Genomic DNA, 26,025 nt, shown 5'->3' with positions numbered 1-26,025 from the left:
GTGGCTAGAGAGTGAGAGTTTGCTTAATATCTGTCTAAGATTATTTTAATGTTAGGGTTATTGCAGTAATGTGTTAGGGGTTGATTATTTTTTTTTTTTTTTTCCCCTTGCACGTAGCATTCATTGTAAGGAGCAAGTCCTGCATGCTGATAACAGACCATCATGTACTGAGCACTGAATTCACTTTGTGGTTTGCACTATGACTGTGTGGGGTTCTTAATCATTTCAAGCAAATCTTCCATAAACACTTTCCCTTTTTCTTCTTAAGATCCTGTTTGCTCATCATACCAGAGCGAAGATGTCATCTGTGCGAGACGAGGCTTCGAGCTGCCTTGTCGTCTTTGGAAAGCGTTGGATAGTGCTGTAACAGTGGAGTCGATAAGCAGAAAACCTCAGATGAGTGGAATGGTTTAGGCTGGGAATTGCTGGGTCACTGTAAGGCTCAAGGAGCACAGTGGCTTTCGGCTGGGAGGTTCTCTGAGCATGTGGGTGATGGGTATGAGCTGTGAACACAACGTGGTTGAGTCTTCTCTGCAGGACTTCCTCTGTGAATAAACTTGTGAGCCGACTGTGTAAAGCGATAGGTACTTTCTAAACCAAGATATGATGGAAAGGTGATACGGAGTTGGATCTGGGCACTGTGTAGTTGCAAAGTATCAAAAAGTGCAGTGATCATACGTCATCTTCCCTCTCCCTGATGGTGTTATCTTTTCTGTTTACGCAGATAAAAGAAGGTAAATTCTGTGTTACAAAATCAAGAACTACAAAGAGTGTTAGTGCAGTGTTATCTCCTCGCTTTTTCTTTTATCACCTCTTGGTTGTTTTAGCTATCTGGCTTTTTGTTTTGCAAATGTGTGTAGAGTTCTTTAGAGCGGGAAGTACCCATAGATGTGGTGTCTGAAAAATGGTTCAAAAAGCCTTGGACAAGGTGACTGGTCAGGCTTTCAAGTGAAAGACAAATCCACCTTATGCCTTTTTTTTTTTTTTTGTAGTATCTTCTCTAGGTTTGTTATGGCTTTGCAAGTTTGAGGAAGAGCGCCAAACTGATATTGAGTAAGATGGTCAGCTACACTTTAAATTCCTTTAACCCTTCATGGAATATTTTTGGGAGCTTGTGGTATTTGTATGTGGAAGTGTCACATACAAATGTGACACTTTGAGGGATTGTTTGAGGGATTCAGCCTGTTTGAGCAGAGGTGGAACTAAGGAAACTGTGTACATCGAGCCTCTGTACCATTACAGACGCACATCTAGATCTTGAGATGCGCAAAGTTCACCTGGGTGAACTTTGGATGAGGAGTTATGTCCCAGAAAACAAATTTGTCTTGCACCCACCCTTCCCTTTCATCTTTTTGGCGAGAAAGATCATGAGAAAACTGTGTTGTTAGAGCCAGCCCTTATCCACTCCTCTGATGGCATTAATGGCCTGAGCACACCCCTTTTAATGAATGGGAGAAGTGCTTTCAACGCCAAACCCACATTTTCTGTTCCTCCCAGATCTGCAGCGTTTTCTGTTTCTCCCAGACCTGCAGCAGGGCATCTGTCCGTGGGACTGTGAGGGTGGTACAGCCACCTGGACGCATGGCCCACGTTCAGCCCCGTGGTAGCACCGGGCATTTGTCTGTCTCCATCAGTAGTTTGTGCAATACTCCCATGCAGTGAGGCAAGATGTAGTGAGATCCTGACTCCGAACTTCTGGGTTGTTTTGGAGTCCTTTCATGATATCCGAAGACCTTGCGCGTGGCTGCTCCGACACTCCTTCTCTTCTCCTCGGTAGGTGCTGGATTGCACAGGTCTGCAGTGCTGGCAGGCACCGGGCACCGCTGCCCACGTTGCTGCTCTGTGGGGATTGGAGTTGCCAGGTCCTTATCTGGAGCCACCCCTAGAGACACAGCCAGCCGGGACGCCGCTTGACTTTCACCCGAGGGTGCTCAGCAAAAGCCCTTGGACACGAGGGGGGTGGAAAAGATGGAAGGTGTTAGAGTTGAGATGTTCATGCCCTGCTCCTTTGACAGCTTCTGTCTGTAAGTGACGCTTTCCCGGAGCGGCGGCACCGTGAGCAGGTTGCGTGATTGATTTGTTGTGATGGAGGTTGTGTTCTGGGACTTAAAAATACTGTGCTTGGGAGCTGGCCGCTGTCGTCTGCAGAGCCACAGCAGCTGTGGCTGACCAGCTGAGATAATGATGGTGACTTTCAGGAGGGGAAGACTCATAAAATACTCCATGTTTAAAGAAAATTATAAATATGTATACATACATATCTCTCTCTCCTTCTGAAACTTAATGGCAAACACACGGTTGGGCTAATGGAGGTTCAGTTTAGGCATAAAAAGACTTGATGCATTATAGTGATTATTATATAGAGGTCTTTGAGGTTATCCTAGGTTTGCAATTCTTCATCTCCATCTTAACAGAAACGGTGGTAAAGGATTGTAAGATGTGACCTTTGCAGCTTCTATATTGAACCTCTTTAGTTTTTCCTTGTTCGTTAATCTGGTGGTGATCGAGCTTTCCAAGCTATACTGCAAGCTGTGTCCCCAAGTAAATGGGCATTCAAGCAGATCAACTTAGGGCATTTTATTAAGTCAACACTCATGCAAAAGCCACCTCCAGAGCTTAATAATTATTTACTGAGCGCTCCTGGGTCATGAGAGAGGTTTTCATTAAGTTCAGAAAGCATTATGTTCAGCAGCTTGTGAAGGTGTGTTTTAAAGACAGGAAGAAAAATGGAAAACTACTAAATGGTGTACAGCTACTTAAACAAAAATCTTAGCTAAGGATTAAATAAAGTGTCTCATTTGTGTGGTTGGTTTTTGTTCAGGTTTGTTGTTGTTTTTTTTAGAGACAAGTTTATCCACCGAATTAATTTGATTTGTAATTCAACCCTTAGCTCCTGGGTAGCAAATCTGCATGGTGCCTGTTTGAGGATTTTTTTTTCTTCCTTTTTCCTGCTGACCAGGTGCACTCAATGCATTTGAGTAGATGGATGGATGCCTGTTGGGCTGCGAGTTGTTCTACAGGTGCAGCCCGTGGTGTAGGGTAAGCGATGCTGCTGCAGGAGAGCAGCTCTGAGCTCGTTCAGGTTGGGATAAGAAAACATGGGAAGGACAGAAAAACGTTTACTTTGATGATGGAGCAGATACAACAGCAGGCAATGTGGTACTTTAAACATGTAGCCTTCAAACGTGGAAACTTTCTTTCGTATAGAGGACTGAAACATACTCCTTGCTTTATTATAAAGGCTGATAAAGGTCTCCGCACTGTTTATGTAATTGCTCTGTCCTTGGCGATAAAAGGACGTAGGAGGGTGCCAACTGTTGGTTTGGATTTTTTTGGCATTGATACTTTGAGCAGCACCAGCCAGTTTGCACAGTGAGCGAAGCATCGCTGTAACCCACAATCAATTATTAAATTTTAGGAATGAAGTACAAAGTGCTCCAAGGAAGATGCCCTAGTAGTTTTCTTGTATTTGGAATCTCTTGCTTCAGCTGGAGATAGGGGAGAGGAGATTTTGTAGGGGGCTTTTTTGTTGTTTGTGGTTTTTTTGGCTTTGGGGTTTGTTTTTTTGGGGGGTAATCTGGCTCCCTCTTGCATTTATCTTGTTTCTTATAGTATCCTTCCCTCTTCTGTCACCCCTCTGTGTGGCAAACGGTGATGCTAGCCAGCAGGTTAGATGCTGCTAGCAGTGCTGTTGTTTCAGCCACGTATATTGTACTGGCAACAAAAAGTTTCTTCAGGTTTTACTGCTTTGTGGAGAGACTGAAAACTGAAATCTGGACAAACAAACTTAGTTTTGAGTTTTGTAGTGGTCATTGAACAGGAGGGATGTTGGAAGGGGAGCAGTGCGGTGGTCTCTTCTGATAACACCTTCTGGAGGTCAAGCCCAGTATTTGAATCATAACGTTGGCAACCTCTCATCTACTTGCTTTAAAGGCAGTTTTATGCTAGTGTCAGATACTTAAATGTGGCTGCCTTTCTTTTCTCTATAAGTAATTATGAATGGGATAAGGGTAAGACACAAAACACAAGCATTTAAATCCCATGTTATTTCTTACCTCTGACCTTTGAGATCTGGTGCAACTCAGTGGATTTCTTGAGTTTGCTAAATCTGCTTTTTTTGGCTGATTTCTCTGTGGGCTAACCCACTAACAAATAGTTGGCATGAACAGAGGAGAACAACAGCCTCTCTCATGTGCCGTTTATCTGCATATAGCAGGGCAGTTGATCCTGCCAGAGCAAGTAGTTTTGAAAGCTGGGGTTTTTTTTGATGCGTTTTATTTGATTCTTGTTCATCTCTATTTGAGGAGTTGGTCTGTGTTTTTAATTATTGTAATTTGTCTAAGAAGCCTTACATTGGAGGCTTTTTTTCCTTAAAAAAAGTATTCTAAAACAGTAGTTAAAAAGCAAATCTGTGTCCAATAATTTTTTCCAAGTCAAAATCTCCAGAGAAGTTACTTAACGCATACACAGCTAATGCAAAATAATGTTTGTAATCCAGACAACTCATGTAAATGATGCATGTGGACCACAGAACTTGTTTGATCAATTTATAAGACTCTGAAAAAAGACTAGTTTGTCTTTTTGCCCAAGGAGACAGAGATAAAATTATCAGTACACATCTGAGAAGGTAGATTAGGCTCTAAAAGGTATGGCCTCTAATCTCTTGAGTTGATGGGAACACAATTAAACTTGATTTTAATCTGATCAGTTGCCTTTTATTATGCAACAGCCATCTGCATTATAACTTATGTATGCAGTAACTAACATTTCCCAGGCATCTGCGCAAAGGATATGTAATTTAAACCTATTTAATAAAACGTTATCGCTTCATGATTAATTGGATTGGCACATGACACTCATAGCTAATAACTCGCAGTCTGTATTACACTATGCTTATTAGACAGCTAATGGATAACCGGTTTAATCATATGTCAATTAAAAGGATGAGTCGGTTTCATTTATTGCAATTAAATGGTATCCATAAACCGTGTTTGCAGGAAGCATCTAAATCGCATCATGTATCAGTTGTGTGTGGGTGTGTGGGTGCTGTTACCACCTCTACATAATCCCGAGGTGAATCAGTTCACATATGGGAGTTTTGAAGCCGTGTGTCCAGGTTCTGGGTCGTACCACGGTACGTGGCACTGTGCTTGATCATGGGAAAAGATCTACCTGGGCAGCAGCACGTAAAGGTCAAGAAGCTTCAAAAATCTGAATTTTCAAAACTCTCTTGATGAAGCCTTTGACATAAGTTTTTAAATGCTTTTTTGATTGGAAAACTGAGTTTCTGACAAACCTTCTCCTCTTTGCTCTCTGGAGGGTACATGGTGATGAAACCCAAACCATCTTCCGTTCCACCTTGGAGCTTCACATGGAGTGACCTGTGGTTGAGAGGAGGAGTAGATACGGTGGGGAAGGGAAGGTGGGCGGGAGGACGGTCCGTGTTGTGCATGGGACAGGCTTAGAGGATGAGATACCAAAATTTGAAACAGTTTTCCACACTTGATCAGTGACACTCATGGCAAGTGGAAGAAGTGCTGGTGCAGTGAGACCACCCTGCCCATGGGATGAGCTTTACAGCCTTGGAGGGTAAATAACGGGAGATCTACGTGGCTGGAGCTGTCTTGTGTTTGTCTGGTTTCCTTCGCAGTGCTTACAACAGGAGCATCTGGTCGGGCAGGCAGGTGTTGTGCAGCAGCTTCTATCCCAGATAAAAGCGGTTTTTGAACTCAAGCGCGTTGACGGCTGTAGGTGCCGCTGCCTGTGCTCAGGGCTTGTGCTCTTCTACACCGCCTGAAATTACGACGTGCACAAACTAGAGAACGCTGCAGCCGCTCGGCTCACGGCCCTGTTGGACCTACACTGGTTTCTGGCTCCTCCTTTGACATAAGGATGCACAGGACGTTCCGTAATCTCCTCTCAAGCTTTTGGTTTCTCCCCTTGTCTGGCCACCAGAATCTGGTGTTCTGGATGTGAATAAGATCAGACTCTTCTACCCCTTGCTGATGTGCTCTTCTTTTTCATACTTGTTTAAAAAGTACATTGCTGACCTGGCATTACCTACCTAATTACATCTAAGCCATTTTTTGCAGTGAATGATTAAAATATTGAGCAGACTTGGAAAAGAAACAGAATCTGGAAGCGACTCTGCCCTTTGGGGAAGAATTTGGCAGAACAGTGTTTTCTGGGACTATTGTTTCTTTTAAAGACCCAATATTTGAAGCTTTTGTTGGTAATCTCCTATCAACAGGAGACCCCTGAATCGCCTGCAGGAAGCTGTAAGGACAGTTGTGGAGTTGTTGGCGTGAGTAGGTGCGGTAAAGTGTTAGCAAGATGAGGTTCCTGGCAGGGGCTGTTTGAAATGCCATGGGAATCATTTCTGCTTCCTTCTTTCTCTCTCACATTCCCCAGGATTTTAGTATATGGGAAGGTGGTTCTGAGATGGTTTTCAGCATCCTTGGCTTTGGTAGGCAGAGAAACAGTTCAAAATGAAAGGAGGTGGGAGAAACTGCTGGGTTACCAATTTTGCAGCATTAAGTATCTATTTAAAAAAAAATGCCAATAGCACATGAATGAGAATCCTGCTTACAAGATACAAAATAACCTTTTCCTCAACATGAGGAGAATGAATCCTTCTTTAAAAGGAGCATTCGAGTGCCTTTTTTCCCTCATCTATTACAGTGGTCTCCAAATTGGGATGCTCAATACTATTGGTAGGCAGGAAGAAAATTAGTGCTTCAGTAATATACGTATATAGTTAATAAATAAATAAATATACCTATATTGGGGGTGCATGCTCAAACTTTTTTCCTGGTAGTGATGCGTGATCAAAAAAAAATTGAGAATTCCCTGTTCTGTCACTATCGTAGTGGTGGAAATAAAGCACATCCTTTGTTTGGAATTGTGCAAGTGGTTCAGATGGGCAGCCAGGAAACACGCTGCTGGGTTTAGATGTGAGAATGCTTCACCCTGAATTGAAAGGGTGGCGTTTTTTTACAAGTATCACAGTCAATGACTTGTCTTGGGCAGCTAATTAGTGCGATTATTCCACAGCTGCATTAGTTTCACCACAAAGGTTTTCTCTTGTTTTATCAAAAGGATCAGTGTCTCTGTGAATGTTTCAACCTGACAGGTCTTAAATAGCAAGATGGTCCCCTCCCTCCCTGCCCCCAAAACGTGTGCTCTGGAAAAGCAGAGTTTGATCTCTTGAGGGGAGTAAGTGTGGGATCTCCTTTTTTCGTTTCTACTCTGAACATCAGTCCTAAACAAAACTTTGAGCAGCGCTGGCTCCGGTTGCCCAAGCACAAGTAGCCCTCGGTGCCCGCAGATGCCAGGCGAGACCTGGAAGGGATGCTGGCTCCTGGACTCCTTTGCAAGCTTTGTCAGCATCCTCCAGGTAGCACCTAAACAGAGCCAGAGGTGGGCTTTGCAAGAGCAGTCGTCTTCTAGACTGGGAGTGTTGCTGCTGCCTTCCCCAGGCATCGTTGTAGACTAATGAGCCCTTTCCTTTCATGGGCTGATGGCCGTCAGCTGCAGCAGTCAGAATCGGAACCCAAATATCCTGAATTATACACACTGTGGCTCTTTCTTATACGGAGTCATATATTCTTACCCACTTCCAACATCCTTCCCTCAAAGGATGGGCTGCTTGGTATTTATATGCCATAATTGTTCTACCTTGTGCTACAGAAATGTCTTACAAATGGATTTTAGTTCTGAGGGCTAACAAAATGATGGGTTGCTTCAGAAGGTGTCCCTGCGGTCCATGGCAAAGTCACATGGTTTGTCTCATGCTCTCTGGGTGGAAGCTCTGCTTTCTGGTGGCTTAGAAATAGCTCTTACATGGTGAAGCAGTGCAGTGTGCTCACTTGGACCGGCCTGATACACTTTATAAAGTGTGACTGAAAGCTATTATTATTGTTTATTCTGCCTGTTCTTGTATCTCACTGCGCTCGGAAGATGCTGGTAGGCCTGAAGTGGGAGTTGGGTTTGGGTTTTGCTGGGGTTTTTTTTTGGGTCTGGTTTCTAGCTATGAAGAGTCTCCACCAGCAAATCCAACCACAAGGTAGTGTTTTTCAGAAAATAACTGAACTTTGTTATGTTGGAGAGGTGGCTTTATTTTATCTATTTATTTTTTGAGCTAGATCATTAGACCTGGAGTATTATCTATAACTGTCATTAGACTTGATACAGCACTTTATTACTTTTTAAAAAAAGACTACGAGTACCTGCCGCTATCTATAAAAGCGTTTGTTTTTCTCGTGGATGGTTGCTGTAAAAATGGAAACAGCAAATAGCTCTTTACAGCTGGATATTGGCGTTTGGAAATGGTTAGCAGCAGTCAAGTTAAGGCAGCATAACGTGGCTGCTAAGAACCTGAAGAAGTAGGTCGGCTCCAAATTCCCCCTCGCGTGGGACAGTGTATCCTGACCCATCCCACCCCGCGTTCCGGTGAATTCTGCAAGCTCCGACTGCTGGAGCCGCGATCCTGCTTGTGGAAGCTGAGCTGTCTTTCTTTTGGTCTTCCCACAGCAATTCCGAGCATCCTGGCGCTTCCAAGCCTCCCTTAAGCTCCTCCAGCATGACCTCACGAATCCTGCTACGACAGCAGCTCATGCGTGAGCAGATGCAGGAGCAGGAGCGTCGGGAGCAGCAGCAGAAGCAGCAAGCAGCCCAGTTCATGCAGCAGCGAGTACCCGTCAGCCAGACCCCTGCCATCAACGTCAGCGTCCCCACCAGCCTGCCCCCTGCCACCCAGGTGCCCATGGAGGTCCTCAAGGTACGCCCGGCTCCAAGCCTTTCTTTTTAGGAGCTCTCGCTCATCTAAACGTACTTTATTTAATAGGGACGTGGTTCTAGGGATTTTTGAGCGATGAAATTTTGCAACTAAGCTGTGCTGTGGCTTGATTTGCAGCTTGTTTTGGTGTCCTGGTAGCAAAGAATGGAAAACCTTTTTTTTAAAAAAAAGGTTGTGTGACTTTTGTTTTCTTTAAACTTTGAGATCTCGGGAGGTAGGTTTTGTTACAAAACTTATGTTTCCGTCGGTTTCCCTTTGGAAAACGCTTCTCCGTCTTTCTAGTGCTTAGTTATTTTCTAAAAGAAGAAATTAATACTAGATATTCAAATCAATATTTTGGTTTTTAAAAGAAACAATGAAATATTTTTTGTAAAATGGAGTCAAAACTCATTACAAAAGAGCTCCTCAGAAAGCCTTAATCTGAAATACGGGTCAGTTTCCAGCCTCTTGCGAGGAGCCTTCGTAATCCTTTTTTGCTTAAATGACTTGTTTGCTATTAGTAGCTTTGGATTCCTTGTCCTACTGGAAACTGTAGGAGCTTGTTAGTATCCCTCTGTCAAAGGGGATGTAGCTTGCTAATTACTCGGGGGGGGAAAACGTGAACAGCTATAAGAAAAGAGAATTTCAGGCGCTGGGTAAGTCCCGAGTAAAGTAAAGCAACGTGAAACGTGCGAGTAAAAGAAAGCAAAACCTTTGGGAGAAATGCCGATGTATTTCATGAAAATAAAATTTTCATTAGTTTTGAAGAGTTATCTGTTTGCTCTGTGTTATTGCTGAATCTTTTTGAGTTTGATGTTTAGTAACCGCTTTCAGTCGGTAAGCGTCGTCTTAGCAGATAAGTTAGTTGGGCTTGGTTACGGTCATCGCTGTGAGGTGCCAATGATACATATTCAAAGATTTAGTTTTAAAATAGATGTGCAGGCTCAGGATTTCGAGGCAGTCTGTGTGATGGGTTTATGGAGGGAACGTAGGGTGCTTTTATGTATTGAATCTGCGTTATGGTGGTGTGTTGCCAGTGCCAAAACTAATACTTAATTGGGACACTAGAGTCATACTCGAGTATGGTCTACAGTCTAGGAGCAAAAAAGCAGCAGTTGAATTTTGAATTCTCTCTCTCTATATATATATACATTTCCATTTAAAATTAAATATGATCTATTTTTGAGTGTGCATGCGTGTACCTATAGTAAGGAGTCCAAAATTGACTGGGAAGAGCTATTTTGGATAACGTTTGTTACGCACAGTGTTTGTGTATAACAATTTGTTAAACTTGTTTCCAGGTTATGACCCTGTAGTTATACTTCAAATCCAGCAGATGTGTAGGTGCTTTGGAATAGTTTTTCGTTTATAATGCGCTTAGTTAAATAAACATATGTTAGATTTTTACGTTGTTTCATCCTAATGTGTTATGACATGAATTTGAAGGGTTTTTATAAACCTCGAAAACTTGTAGGAAAGTATTTTCTGATGGTGTTTTACTGTTAAGGAAGGAGTGTAACTAAAGAAGCCATATTTGAGAGAGGAAGGGAGACAGCCCTTTATTTCTGAGGGGCAAACTACAGAAGACGCTGCAGCCGAAAGGTGATGCTGGTTTATTATGCATGGGGTTACTGGGAACTGGCTTGTCATAGGATTTGTATGCAAATCTGTAACTGCTAGAGCATCGTTAGGGAACTTCACATGAAGGACTTGAACCTGAATCCTCATCCTTCAGGATTGCAAAAGAAGTATCTGTCCCCCATTTCCTCCTGATGGAGGAGGATCTCCTGGAAAGAGGGAGGACACCTCCCCTCCACTCGTCTGTGGCCCAAATGGCAGCGTGCATGACCCTGTAGAGCGAAAAATTAAGAGAATGTATTCTTAACTGGCTTGGAAATTAAGAGTAATAACTGACAGCAGCTGCCTTTTGGCGACAGAGAGTCATGCATTGAAGGTGATGGCTGTGGAAATGTGAGCTACGTGCTGGAACAAAACGATTCCTGTCTTCACATCACCTGCATTTACATAAGTAACGGTAAGAATTGGCAAAACCGTGTCCTCCTGGTCTCTGCCCATGAAAGGAGAGGGACTGCTTTGCAGAGTTTTGCTGCTTGTGTTTTTGGTGGGGGCAAGCAGCTAAAGATTCATCCTTTTATCCTTACTCATAAAAGTGGACCAGTTCTGTAGAAAAAAAAAAAATTTGATTTAAAGTATCAATCTTTTAGTCATGATCTTGCTGAATATTTACCACTGATGCTTCAGTGAGAGCAGGATTTGGCTGAAAGGTCCACATAATTTGGGGTTGATTTGTTTGTTTGTGGGTTGTTTTTTTAAAAGGTTATTGGGCTTGAAAGCTGAGATTAACAATAAATGAGGGTCTTCCTGGTGCCGATACGCTGACAGCCAGCTCTGCCTGCAGTCATGCTGTACAAGTGACATCATTTCCCTGCAGCTGCTTTTTACACCTCAGTTGTTTTTTAGATGTAGACAAATTTTCCATATGAGCTGTACAGAAGTTTTAATTAGATAAATGGGGAACTGAGTTGGTAACTTCATTATCCAGATGGTCTAGACTTAGTGACCTTAAAGAATGAGATAGACAAAAAGGGGATTTTTGCACTTTTCAGAAGTGTTGATCTGCAAGGCAACTTTCTTTGATTCAAACAGATCTCTTTTATAGAATCATAAACAAATAAGACCAAATGTAGTAGCTGTTTTTGTTGTTGTTTTTCATTTGTTTGTTTTGGAACTTGGCATCAAAAACCGCCACTCCAATCCTGTTAAATTTTAGCATTTTGTGGTTTTTAATCGCATGGTGTGATTTACCCTTTCTCCCATATTTCACAATGTGAGAAGGAGAATACTACTTGCGTGTCTAGTTTAAAAAGAAGCCGAAGGTGTTAATGAGCTTAAATTTTATATTTGTTTTCAAGATGTTCATTTAGAAACAATACAGAAAGAAAAAGAAATACATGTGAATCTATGTCACATTCCATAGGAATCTCCAAATTACATAATGTGCTATGCTCAAGGCCATATGAATAAATAGGATTTCATTTTCTTGAGTAATGACTTCTTATTGCATCACTTCTCTGCCAAGTAATGTAGCTTGGCAAGGTGGGAAATGACCTGTTGGAATTCAAATTTTGTGTTGCTTTGTGCAGCCTAATGAAGAGATGGACTAGGAGTAGGTCTAATGCATCTGAAACAGTATCTCTTTAACAGTAAAAGGAAGATTTGCTATGGATTTCAGTTACCCTTCTGCAGAGCTGATGTTAGCTTCATGGATGTACAGGCTGGTTTGTCTCTAAGCTCCTTCTCATCTGTCTCCTGTTGGTAGCTGAGGACCAACACTACAGAGAGATGTCACGAGTTTCTTTGCTTCTGCTACAATTCAGCTTTTTTGCTCTGCCTTGGAAATAGGAGCATGTAACTTAAAATGTTGATCGTTGGAGTAGTTCTAAGCCCTATCAATGTTGGATCAAGATCCATTCCTGAGGTACAAAGTAAGTTCATATTTTTATTTAAAAGAGTTAACTTTCCAAAGAGTCCATCTTAAGATGTCTTCAGCGGGTTGTTTTATGGAGTAGCTTCTTCGATACAGGTGTATTCTAGTTTTGTGTACTTAATAGGTATCAAGAAGCTGTTCTTGTTGGTGATTGCAGTTGTCCTCTTGTCTGGTAGGAGTCCTTATCTATTGGAGCGGAAGCATCACTGCAGATCTCAACTTCAGTATTTCAGAGCTGATCTCTTGAAACTGATTGCTGTGTTTGTGTAAGCAGGGTTAGCCCAGGACTTGAGGAGGTGGTGCATCAGATCCCTCTGCCTGTAGTCACCGAGAGCTGATGATAGGTTAGTCCTTTTGCTCCTCAATCATCCATTTGCAAAACAATGCTGCTATTAATCCCATACCTTGTGAAGTTAAATCTGTTAAAGGTGGTGAAGTCCTTGGCTATGTGAAATGGAGAGAATACACTCTTGGTTTGCAGTGAAGCTGGTCTGTTAATCAGTTTCCGCATAGCTGTCTTGGGCTTCATCTTCTTCATCTTCTGTTACTGTCTTCCTGCTTGATATCACAGAATTAGCTTTTCTGCTGTAGTTCTAGCAGCTGTCTGTTGACAGTTACTTAGGGAGCATCTCCTGTTGATGTGATATAGTTGCTAGGTTCTGCTTTTCATGTCTTTTGTGCCCCCCCTGCCTGCTCTCAGCCTCCTTTCCTATCAAGCAACTCGCAGGATTCTTATAGAGTGAGTGATCTCCTGCTTGCCAAGTTACTGGCAGCAGCAGGATGACTCCTTGCCTTTGTGCCAGGCAGCGATAACTTAGCCTCGGCTATAGGATGGTTTTCTGTCTTCTACATCAGTCCAGACAGCTGATTTTAGGATTTTTTTGTTTGTTTGTTTGTTTTGTTCAGCAGGCAGAAGCACTAACTTGTGTGACCACAGTTTTACGTAATGTTCCTCTGACATCTTCACCAAAGCTGTGCTGCAGCAGTGTGGGTATGGTGCTCGCCACCCTTTGTGTGATTTTGAGACATATAAGGAAAAGGGTTTTCCTTCCTCTAAAACATATAAAAGATCCAGGAGAAAAAAAACAAGGAATGGCTCTAAAGACCAAAATTATCAGCCATTATTCCTGCGAGCAAGGCTTGCAAGATCCTCTACTTCTGTTTTAGGTTAGTCTTTGAGAAGTTTTGCTGATAGTAGTAGTCTGACTTGAGATGTTGGTTAAGGTTTGCCTTTGAAGATTGCTCTCTTCTATTTTATTTTTTTTTATTTTCTCAGAAGTCCCCTTGTCTCAAAGTAGTCTTATTTAGAGAATTTGCAGTGGTCCAGAAAGTAAACTTATTGCAGAAATTCAGAGAAGTGGGCCAGAGGAGGCGTGGGGACTCGCTTGTTTGCTCATTGAGAGACTTTACAAAAATTGAATTGTAGCTATGCTGTGTGGTTTGTATTGTTTTGCCTGATTTCTGGATAAAGTTTACTGTTTAGAACAAGCATAACACAGCCTTCAAAGTACTTGGGACCTGCCTGCCCAGAACACAATGTGGCGTTGCAGAAACTGCGACCGATGTGAGCAGGCTTGTGTCCTCCATGGGAGGAGATGCACCGGGGCATCATCAGGAGCCAGGAAAGCAGATTCAGGGCCAACATCAGCCCACAGAATTGCAAATCAGTTCCTTTGAAAACATGACCAGTTCTTGCAGAATTGAAAACGTTACCAGTGGGCAGCCCTCTGCATGTCTCACTAAGCAGATGGAAGGTGGAAACCTGAAGGTGAACACTTCCTCCCTCTGCCCCTCCACGTTATTAGTTGGTGTGCCTCAGTTGGCACGTAGATGCCACACTTGTGCCATCGTGTTTTTAGCATGAGGTACCAGGCCACGGCACGAGGGTTGATGGAAGCCTAAACTGGATGTGTTGTGGTGAGATGGTGTGGTCCCTGTCCTGGTCTGTCCCAGGTGCTGCATGCCAACGCTCCCGAGGATGTGGTTGGTTTACCTCACCCTCCTCCTGAGCGTTGTCACACCAAATGAGTAGCACAATAAGAAATCTGCTGGGCTTCTCATGACTCTGTTCCTCCTCGTTAGCCTGCCATTGCTGATTTGAGAGCGGCGTAGGCACTGAGATGGGGGAGCCACGTCAGATGCCACTGCAAAGCACGGTCTCAAGGGCTGGGGTGGGACCCTGCAGCGGGTGTTTGCTGCGTGGGCTGGTGTGTTCCTGCAGTGGTGCTGATGTCTCTTGGATGCTGCACAAATGCTTTGGGCGTCATGAGATATAAACATGTCTCCTGACCAGCAGATGGTACAACAGGTGCCTTTCAGGGTGCTAACATCCCCTTTATCCTTGTTTTTGGAGAGTGAGGAGACAGTTCCCTTGCTCCAGGGGATCTGGACAAGGTGAGTCCTGGTTTGATGATCTGCAGCTTGAGATGTCTCCACTCTGTGCTCCTGCATAGCACCTGCTATTGCTAATAGGGCACCTCACCCCAAAATGAGATGTGCATATGCGAACGTACGTATGGAAATATAGGCTGAAAAGTCATTTCTTATATTCACTGTTAACAGATTGTATGCAAACAAGCTATTAACAATAATGTTTATAATATGCTGGATATTTTAAAATTTATCTGCCACTAAGGGCCCCACTTGGGATTCCCTCTTCTGCACAGCCTGGATTGGTGTCTTCATGGCAGATGTTAACTGCTCCTTTGGTGCTAGAATTACAGCTCTTTACTGCTACATCTTGTCATTGTGGCCTTTCTTCTTTCACCTGGGGTCCTAAACCAGCTGACGCCTCTTTTCAAAGCCTCAAACGAGATGCTGTTTACTGGATTTCCTCTCTTCTTGCTTTATTATTGCAAGAGCTTTTGCCCATCTCGTATTGTGGGCTGATGGCTACTGAGACCAGAGTGGTTCTGTTCGTCTCTGTCTTCATGCCATCCTGGCCATTGCTGCAGCTCGTGCTCGTTTTTGCCCTTGGAGCAGCCTTTTCCATGCCGACAGGAGCACGGCGCTGCGGCCGTGCTGCTTGGAACGGTGCGGGCGGCCAGGCTGGCCCCTCGCCGTCACCCTCGTGTCATTGTTCATTCAGACTTTAAATGCGCCACCACGATAAGCTCTTTGCATCAGATACCCTGTGTTTCTTCGTTATTGAAATGCCAAGCATGCCTTCTGAGTGATGTTAATGACTAGGGACATAGATATATAAAAAAAAAAATCTCCTCCTAGTCCTTTTCCAGTGTGCTTATTACAGAGAGTGACCTGCAGTGGTAATGCAGTCGTGCCCAGCAGGGAAGGCTGTGCAGTCAGCAATAGTATTCTTAGTGTAATAATGACCATAAAACTTCATTGTATAGGGGGCTTATCTCACGGTTCTGAAGAACAGGAACAATGGGATGTTAAGATAAACGTGGGGTAGCATCTGCTACAGCAAACGTGTTTGTGGACGCACTTACCTGATTAAAAGTTAATTTAATCTAACCTGACAATGGTAGATCCTAGTGTGTGCTGGTATGTTAAGTAAGCGTGGCATGTATTTGCACTTGAGAACTTAGACAAGTGATTTACCAGACCAAGTCTTAGTGAACTACAGATAGAACATTTAAAGTAAGGCTACATATGCTCAGTGACTCTGGTATATGTAACTTAAACCTACAGCAAGTCCTTCATAAAGAAAACTTGCATTTAACAACAGAACCGCTAAAGCCTGCCTTGTCTCCTAAGCCTTCATGTAAGCAAAAGTATCTCTCAGACCTTAAATATTTTGCTTGCTCAGTGGGTTGAAACCTACTCTAAAACGAACACAGGTGCTAGATGTCTGTGGTTAGCAATAGAGGTAAAATGTAAACTCTTGCTTAACACCTGGGTTATTAGACATTAAAAATGCATGGAATTCCAAGGGGTAACATGCTTCTACATACAAGTATCTGACTGCTTGACTGATATTGCAAAACACTGCTTTTGCCCTTCATCCCAAAAGTCCTTTTCCTATGGATGCGAATACCTGCGTTGCTCCTTGAGAGAAGTGCTGTTGCTAATGAAGATGTCTGATCTTTCCACCTTGGCCCTTCAGCTGCATCACTGTGGCACAAAATACAGCTCCCAAAGTTGAGGGATAAACTCTGCTGCTGCTGAATTGTGCTGCTGAGGGGCCAGAGTGTCTGCTGGGCAAATGATGCTGTGAGCAGAGTGGGAAGGTAGCTGAGAAACTGCTCCTTCTCATAGTGCTCTCGCCCTGCAACTAGACAGGAGGTACCAGGTAGTTTGAAATAGTGTTTTTGACAAAGAGGAATAAGGATATATTCGTACAAAATGGTATAGAAAGTCTGAGCTCTGGTTGCCTTTTAAAAGGTTCTTTCACCCAGTTTTTTGATGGTTTATACCCTAGTTGGTGGTCTTGAGGACTTACTGCCTTCCTGCTGGCACAGTAACATCCACAAAGTTAAGGAGAGCTTGCTAAGTTTGTTCTGTTACTGCTTCAACACACTTTTTTTGCCTTTTTTTTTTTTGAGTGTTTTTTTTCCCCCCCTTTGTCTAGCCATATTATCTGACGGCTGAGTTACCAGACCTTGGGAAAATGGTGGTTCACCACATGTCACTGACTGTTTTGGCACTGCAGAAGATGAGTTAATCTTCCCAAAGATTTGTAGATGCCCATAGTCGTGGGTATTAAAAGCACTGATGAGGCTCCACAGCCCACCAGCTAACAGGTTTTAACAGCTCGTATTAAGTCCTTTTTCAGTCAACATTAATGTAAAAACCACCTTATTCCACTTTCCTGGTTGAGCCAAGGATGTATGAAGAGGGTCCGTGCTGATGGTTGCAGTTGTGCTTGTTGCTTCCACTGCTTAATTCCACAGAAAATAGTGCCCGGAGCCACCCGCGGCGCTGGAGAGCGGGGAGTCGGGTGGGGGTCCAGGGAGGCCTCTGCTGACACCGTTGCTAGACGTTAAATTTAAAATGTGAAAATTTAGATCTGCTTAAAGTAATCTTTCGGAATTATGTGTACTCGCAAATATTTCAGTTCTTGGGCTAGTTTGGCTGCATTATTCTCCGCGACGCTGAACCTGTGTAGTGAATGAATTCAAAGTGACAAGCTGGAGACATTCCTGCCATTCAAGAGAGGCTTAAGGAATTTCTTATTGGCTAAATTACAAATATGTAGCGTTTTGCCCAGCACTGCATGGCAATTTCAACCTGCCTGACCGTGACAAGATTAGTGCTTTTCCTCCCCCTCCCCAGCAGTAGGTTTTTTTTTTTTGAAATTAGATTAAGAAGTACCAGGCAGAGATGCAAAAGCTTGAAAGAGTGAAAAACCAGTCTTACCTTGAATGATTCTGTCTGTCATTGGATTGGTTCCTTAATTAGCCCTATGTCCTTTAACCTCTTGAGAAATAAGTAAGGGATAAATTTGGGGATAAAGACAAAGACGCCCAGAGATTTACCACACACCGCTAGGTAATTCATCAAGGAATGTTGGTAATTAGCCCTGCCTCTTTCCTTTCTGGCTCATTTAATAAAACTGGTTGATTTAAAATAATGCCTGCTGGTTCATTATCAACTACTTTAAGATCTAAGTTATGAACTTGAAATAAAACCCAGTATTGTCTGTAAGGGACCTGGTGAGAGTGTTTTGGTTTGGTTTGTTTTTTTTTTTTTAAATATTATTCAGTCTGTCATCTGTCTCCTCAACTTGATAATTAAATATTACTTTGCATTTGGATTACCATTTGGCTTTTTGAGTGTATTTATTTCTAGTGTCTACTACTGAGAAACAGAGAAGAGTGAAAAAAAAAAAAAAAATCCAAGATCTTGAAGAGGTATGTGTCAAATTGTGTTAAGAAAGCATGGCCTGATGGAATTCAGCTGAATACAGACTTTACAATAGTAGTAGTAGTCGTCCAGTTGAGGAAATGGGTAACTGCTTTAACCCTTTATTTCTCGGAAACGAGTGCCAGCTTCATGTCTTGTTCTTTGAGCGAAGTGATCCATTTTAGTAGCGCATCTCTTCAGTGCTTGTGGTGGAAATTGTCCCTGAATTGAGGACAGAACTCATCTGGTTTGTATTTACTTAGGAAAATCCTCATGCAGGGTTGTTTCTTTGTCTTTATAGATAGGAATAGCATTACTCAGAAATTGAATGAGAGGATCAGGCTTGAACCCGATTAATACGCTGCTGCCTTTGCGCTTTTCAGGGAGAATATCTGCGTGGCAGTATCCAGGTGGAATTTGTTACATTGGCAGTTGCTGGCCAGTGGATCTGGTTAGGTCGGTCTGTCTGACTTAAAGAATTAAGTTACTATTACTGTAAATCTTGCTTTAATTATTAATGTCAGACTCAGATTGCAACACTTCGGAAACTGTTGTGCGCTAGAGGAAAAGCAGGCTGTGCTAGCTTTCTGCTTATGGTAGGTTTGTCAGGTCTTGAATCTCTTAGACTTATTTTTTTTTCTGGACCTCTTCTAACTCAGCAGTGTCGTCTGGGGCAGAATTGGATGTAGTGCTTCAGCGCAAATAAGAAAACACATCCTCCTCACTCATCTCCTGTACATCCCCTTTGCATCCCCTGGGATGGTGCGTGTTCTGGGGAAGCTTGAGTTTGTCACTTGCCACTGTGACCCAGCTAAACTGCCAGTCTGCTTTTGTATACTTGGTAGGTTGGTAAACTTAAAGAAAAAAAAAAATCAAAATAAATGTAATGACCTTTGTGGAAATATTACTCTGCCAATCCTTAGTTCTTGGCAATTCTTTTGTTACCAACTACAAAAATATCTTGCTGCCTCCAACAGAGAGAGCGCTGGGGTTTTGGGGCCACAGCTCAGCCCCACAGGCTGTCACCAGAGGCACTTCCACTGGATGCCAGTTACCCACTTGTTTGTTATTTTGAGACTTGTTAATAAACTTTTATAGTTTGAATTGAATTAGAACTGGATACATCTTTTCCAGCTTGTAATGATGTGGAGCAGAAAACTGTGAGTATCTTCTTTAAAAAAAGAACCAAACAACACAAAACAAAATGAAATAAAAAAACCCACAACAATGAAAAAAAAAAAAAGGCACAAAAAACTCACGAACAAACACAACTCTATTTAGTACCAGCGTTTTTGCAAAGTAAGAATGTCCACGCCAAATTGATAGTTTGGGTTTCTTACATCACATTCTTATCTTAACATACTGGAGCAATATTTTATTATAGACCTCCGTGGCTTAGTGTTCTCAGCTTGCTGAAGTTGGAAGTTCCAGCTAGTTTTCTGAAAATTCTTGAGTAACTTATACAATTCAAGCAATTTTTTTTTTTTTTTTGCTTTGGAACTTGATCACAAGCAGCATGCATCTCCCCATTAATACTACTGTAACTGAACTGGTACACAACATGCTGGAAGCCCTGAGAACTCAGCGATGTCATTCATTGAGCTGCACTTTCATAATCTCTCAGCAGATGGCATGACGGTTTCCAAGAGCGTGTGTATTTCTTGGGAAAGCTCTCAGCTCCTGGGGAAGTCATCTTTCTAGACTATTCCTTTCACAAATGAAGGCTGATGCTCAGGTGTTAAAAACTGTTTTGACACATTTTTCTAATCGTGTTGTTTGCTTGTGTTACTGTATTTTATTTTCACCAACTAATGTCCCAGAGGTAGCTTTAAGCCATTAACCAGTTAAATGCTGTATGTAATAGTGATTACATGTGAAAACCAATTAATGCCAGACGGTCTGTGAAAGGCAGGCTGCCTCTTTTAAATAGACCTGCTACTGGCATCCACTAGAATTAATAAACCTGTTCAGCAAGTAAGACTAGAGCACTAAAAAAGCTTAAGCGATAAAACTGGAGCGTGTTTTCCATTGAACATTCCCTATCCTCAAAGCTATGTAAGACACAACTGTGTTGTGTTAAACTATATCCCCCTCCTGCTTTGCGCTACAAATCTTGACTTTTCTAGACAATGCGAGCTGACAGAAGAAAAATAATTTGAAGGAGCATGTGATGGCTTTCCAGAAAAGAGTAACAAATATCACTATATTTCTAAATTAATGTGACTTACACAACCCAGAAGCCATTAGCTGTTTTCAGGCAACCCACCTGCTTGAAGTCCTGACTCTGCCAACAGCATTTTTGTTAGCGACTTGGCTGGAATCTTGTATTTCCAAACAAACACATGGACATCGGCAGGAGCGTGTCTTGTGTGTTTAAAGAAACCAGCGTTTCAAAAAGCAGTTTTTCTGTCTTGGGGCAGTTTACTCCTTGTATCCCTCTAGCTATCCATCCTCTCCTTTCAAACACGGAGGGCAGCAAATCCGCTTGCCAAGAAGCATCCCAGGCCATGAGTGCTGCGGATGCTGAACGTAGAGCGGAGCTGGGAGCTGGCACTGAGCGGAGTCTGAGCAGCAGTCAGGCACCGAAGCATCTGTAAAGTTCTGGGCCTAAGGGTTCGTTGCTGCAAGCTCCAGAATATCCTAAGAGTGAGTTTCAGAGTATTTTTCCCTCCCTATCTAACACTTTTCTTTTTCTTTCCTAGTGACAATGAAAGTCAGTTTACTTGCCAGTAAACTGTTACATTAAAGTAGGCTGATAGTGGTATTGAACCAGAAGTTATTCTGACCTAGAATCAAAAATAACTTACAAATTTGAGAGGAAGTTTGTATGTCAAGGGAGAGGAATCAAAGCTTGTATTTCAGGCTTCCTTCCTAAAACTAACCAGGAAATTCCTGGCTGAAATCATCAAAATTCTGTTTATGGACGTAATGATTGGCTATGAATTAAAACTTTTATGTTCTTTTCAGTGGAAATTATAAACAAGCAACTAGTGGCAATTTTCTTTTTTAAAAAACACTCGCTTTGTTGAAAGAAACCCATTTCAAGACTGAGGTGTAGAAAACAGCCTGTCTGCCTATCCCAGGTCTTTATAAAGGTCCTGTCAGGAACCTACAGGCAGCACAGTAAACCTTGTCTTTGAGATGATTTCTACTAGCTACCTAAAGGTGTGACTTCTCTCTGCTTGTGGTTTCTCTTTGGGCAGGTGGAGTTTTTGTTTCTTCTGGGTTTTGGGAGTCCTGTCTAGAGGGTGTGATATTCTCAGGAAAGACTTATTCCAGTTTAGCCATATCCGTGACCCAGAGAGCATTGCCCTTAAGCAGTATCGCTGTCCCCATAGCAGCTGGAGCAATAAACCTGCTTTTGGCAAGACAGCTTGTGTTTGCTGGGGGAGCAGAGCTGCTTTTAATGCTGCTACAGCCTCATGTGAAGTAGGGCTGTTCTGTTGAAGCAATGTTAGCATTTCAGAAACTGCTTTAAAGTTAGTTCCTGCCTTGTTAAACAGAAAATTCTGAGAAGTGAAACTTCTTTTTTAAAAAAAACACAGCTGTCATCTATGTTATCGTAACTTACTAATTGAAAAGTCATCCTTTGAGTAGTCCAATACTATTTTACTATAGTATTAATGTGACTATAAGTAAATTTAAATGAGTAAATACTACAATTCTGCTTCTTGACTCCCACCAAAACTATACTCTTCTGAAGTACCATAATAGCCTGGGTCTCAAAGAAGCAATTTGTTAAGGGAAGGAGTGAAATGACCTTGAATGAGTAAGCACTTGTGTGTATCAATCATAATCTTTCTATCTTCTTTCCTTTCTAAAAGGAAATTCTGGACCATAGGCACCATTCACTGCATGGTGGTTAATGGGCTCCATTCACATGAAAGTTCATATATTCCTTAAGGGTTCAGCCCTGTATGGTTTGCTGTGTAAAAGGAAAAATAGCATTTAATCATGTTACTGTGGCTTTTCAAAAGAGTTTATCCTTTTCTAATGTACACTGGCTTTTTGAGGGAGGAAGAGTGGTGCCTTCTGTTCTGGAGTGCTGCCTCTTCAATAAGCGGCTGCTGTATGGCAAGTGCTGCTTCCTCCGTGGGTCACCGTTCAGAGTTGCCTCCTGCCTTTCCCTCCAGCGTTTAGCGTAAGTAACGAGGAAAGAGCTTCCAGCCAGGGATTCTGCTGGTTCCCAGGACTTATTCTTAGAAAACAGTTTCCTCTGAACTTGCATCTTCCCCCATAAAATTTATTAGTTCCTTTTATCTGCTTTGGTTAAAGGCAATAGGCTGCGAGGACTGAGTCAGTTCTTGATGGCTCTGTGTGATCTGAGCACACTGTGTCTAGACACTCCGCTTTGGATGCGGAGTGAGGAATGTGCTGACTGCTATGAGACCCAGGGAACGTTAGAGGAGCACAGTTAATCCAACTTTCCATTTTCTCCTCTAGTAGCTGCAGTTCCAGCTAACATGCCTGACTAGCTATTGCTACCAGCTGTATAAAAGCAATAGGCCACCAGATGGGGTAAGGCAGAGGCAGCTTTGACTGTTGCTCAATCAATTCCTTATTTGTGCCTGTTTTTATTTTTTGGGTACTGTTTATTTTTTGACTGTGGCAGCAGAGATGGCTAATGGTGTCCTTTGCAGCCCTGGTAGTTGCTGCCCCCATGGTTGCATCAATACGTGCTTTTTTGGGGCCACACTAAAAGTTATGTGGGACTACCGAGGCAGTCTGAGATATAAAAAAAAGGCTTGTTTTTGGAAAGGTTTGTTTTTTTTCTTTTTAATCATCTTAGTGGTTTTGCTTGCCTGGGTCCATGTAGCCCTGCAAACAGCTGTACTTACATAAGTGAGGGGTAAGGGTGATGAGCTGATGTGGTAGGGCAAGAACAAGCATCTGGACGTCAATACGGACACCTTCTCAGGCCAGCTGTGCCTTTAGTGTGGAGTAGCAAAGCACTTTTGAAGTAAACTCCCAGTTACCCCCACTTATTACATGTTAGCTTATTTTTTCCCAGTGCTGTTGATGAGTACTAATTAACTCATGTCAGTGGAAATTAAGCAAGACGACCTCACGGTCTCCAGCCACTACTGGGAGTTCAATCTGTGAGGGCAGACTACAGCCAGCCTGACATCAACGGCTTGAAACGCACATGGTGTTCTGAACTGTGCCCCTACGGAGTCCCACGTCTTGTACCGCGGTGCTTGGGGATGCACAGCTAGCTGTGGCATTCTTGGGACTGGCTGCAACTATATCTGCCGTTGTCAAAACCTACTGGTTTTGCTATCATGGATATACTGGCATCTTCTCTGGCTCCTAGCAGGTGTTGAAAACCCCCAAACTTCTACTTTTCCTCTGCTCAAAGTTTTATTTCATTTAAAATAAACTCCATTCAGTGTGAGCTTATTTGCATTTTTGAAGTGTTAAGATCTCTGAAAATATTTATTCCGTCCTGTAAAGTAGTGATATACTAAAATGGGTTTATACTTGAGGTTTAAAAAAGGATAAGGAAGGTAGGGAAGATTGAGTTAGGATCTAGTTAATCCACATATAATCTCTAATCACATCGATGTAACTCTGGCATCTGGTTGCCTTAAATTGTGTTATATTCCCATACTGTTTCTTGGGTAGCTAAAACTTTGTGTATGTTATCAATCAGTGATGAGAGGTATGTTGCAAAATATATGTCATGTTGTTTGTATTTTTTCAGTGTTAAGAGAGATGCATAATTTTTTTACATAAATAAATATGGCTTTAGTGGAAGATACTACGCCTGTTTCCCCTTGTGAACATAGTTCTGTTCTTGTAATAGCATTTGAAGCATTACATTAGTGTGGGTCAAGTGCGGTTTAAAATAGGATTCTTCTGAGACCAAGCCTGGAGGCCCTGAATTTCTTTCTCAAAAGACATTTTGATCTTCTGACAAAACTATTACTTCTGAATTTCTTGGCGTTTCTTATTTGCAACTAACCTTTGGAGAACTGGAATAACACACATTCTTCTTTGTGTTCTGTGAATGTGCCTCTCCTGGTGAGTTGCTGGCTTGTGCTTTTTTGAAGTTCAGATGAAATCATTGAAAAGAGTTTTCTATAAGTTGTTTGGGAGGTGGAATTTGTCTGGTGTCATGTAATAAAATGTGATTCCGGTCCTGTAGAAAGAGCCCTAACCCCAACCTTGGCAGGACTCCACGCAGTAAGTAGAGAATCAAGAGCTCATAGTCTCTTGGAGCCTGGAGGTCTTATTTGTGCTCACATGCTGAAAATGCCGCAGTGCCAGGGTGTTTGCGTATACTGGAAGAGCATCATGACAGAAGTTTAGACCATCTTTTTATGTAACCTATTTTTCACAGTCTTTAAGCTCATGCAATATCTGTTGAGATAATGATCTTGACTGCAGGTTTTTGTTACAGCTTCTCCATAAACAGAGCTGCTGACAGCTAACTCACTTTTTGTCAAAGATTGTGATGGTCCTGCAAGTGCCCCATCCCCTGGCCTGATCAAGGGTCACTCGTGTGGACAGGAGCTTCTCATTTCACAGTGTAGCTGATTATTTGCCTACCATATGTGAAATAACATGAGGAGAAGAGTTTTCAACAGCTCGTCTCTGGAAGACATGGAGGGGCAGGTGTGGGGAAGGTTACAAAAACGGCTGAGTGGCTGGACATTGTTTTTGTGGGTATAAAATAGATCGTGATGCTACGTCTCTGTGTATGTACGGCCCGAGATCTTAAAAGGGTTGAAATGTTGGCATCCTTGTTTAATAAATGAGTCGATGCTAGTCTCATTTTTTTCTGGGTGCTGTACGATAGCTACCGTCTGACTGTTGTGGGAATAAGATCATGGGGTGTAGAGGTGAGGTCATGCAACCTAATGGCTATTTGCCTTAAATATGTCTTCGTGTTACGTAAGTATTATGGCAACATTCCTTTAGCTGAGATATAACTAAAACACTAAGTTTCATTCTGGTTTTAGAGTTAGAGTGGAATAAACATGCTTAATTTCTTAGTGTTGTTACCTTTAATCTCACCTTACTGTGATGTCTGCTGTAGCACCTACTTTTCGAGTGAGATGTCAGGAAATAAAAGATGTAATGGAGCTGTTGGACATTAGTGCTCACTCCTTAGCAAAAGCCACCACCATTCAAAAGTAACACTTGCAGCACTGGCTTTCTGTTTTGATGCTCTAGGGCATCGATTTGGCAGGGGGGTTGGAACTAGATGGTCTTTGAGGTCCCTTCCAACCCAAACCATTCTGTGATTCTATGATTTGGTCCCCTGGGTTAATTCGTCTCTGGAGCGGTGGCTTGCCACTCTGCACAAGGAGCATTCCCACCTTTGTGGCTTGTCAAAGCCCCCTAAAAAAATCCCAGTTCTAGTATTTAGCAGAATGCTTCAGATCGTAGCCAGCTGAGTTTGCATGAAGGTGACTTGGATTATCTTACATTAGCAAACATGATGATCAAGCACTCTGAGGTACTGAAACTGTTTTATTATAACTCAGTAGATTTTAATACAGCCATAAATAACATCACAGCTCGTTGAGCGGAAGGATAAAAATCAAGGAGTTCGGTGGTAAGCCAGCTTGCATTTCCTTCACTTAAATGCAGTCAGCGATTTATTATTATTTTAGGCTGTGTCTAATGATCATATTAGTAGCGTGAATAAAATGGATGTATCCAGACTGCTTTATTCTTTCGCTTATTCAAGCCTTCCATATTGGGGCTGACGTGAGACATCATTGGCTGTGGGCAAAGTGGTATAGAGCCCAGCTAAGTCTTTCTGATTCTTTATTAACTGTGACATGTAGAAGCTCAGGGCATGTTAACAGCGTAAAACTATTTTATATTAACAAAATCTTCGTTCTCTTGCTAACTTCTCGTGGTGCTGTGTATTTGTTGTGAAGCGGATAGCCTCAAAACAGGCATGTTCCAGAACAAGTGT

The 26,025-nt window shown here is 42.4% G+C and overlaps 1 protein-coding gene across 6 annotated transcripts in view; it reads left to right on the top strand.

Moving 5' to 3' along the window:
- The window catches only part of MITF (melanocyte inducing transcription factor), a 107,797-nt gene that overhangs the window by 50,838 nt on the left and 30,934 nt on the right, over window positions 1-26,025 (top strand). For 4 of the 6 annotated variants that reach the window (XM_086619310.1, XM_086619308.1, XM_086619307.1 and 1 more), the window contains exon 2: window positions 8,533-8,779. In XM_086619310.1, coding sequence (XP_086475436.1) covers window positions 8,533-8,779 — 247 coding nt within the window. Of the gene's footprint in view, window positions 1-1,968; window positions 2,025-8,152; window positions 8,160-8,532; window positions 8,780-26,025 lie in introns of those variants that run through there. The other 2 variants (XM_009990898.2, XM_086619309.1) reach the window with 2 other exon arrangements.

The sequence above is a fragment of the Tauraco erythrolophus genome, chromosome 12 (assembly GCF_009769465.1).
Source record: "Tauraco erythrolophus isolate bTauEry1 chromosome 12, bTauEry1.pri, whole genome shotgun sequence".
Classification (NCBI taxonomy): domain Eukaryota; kingdom Metazoa; phylum Chordata; class Aves; order Musophagiformes; family Musophagidae; genus Tauraco; species Tauraco erythrolophus.
This window is presented reverse-complemented; position numbering and strand designations above follow the sequence as displayed.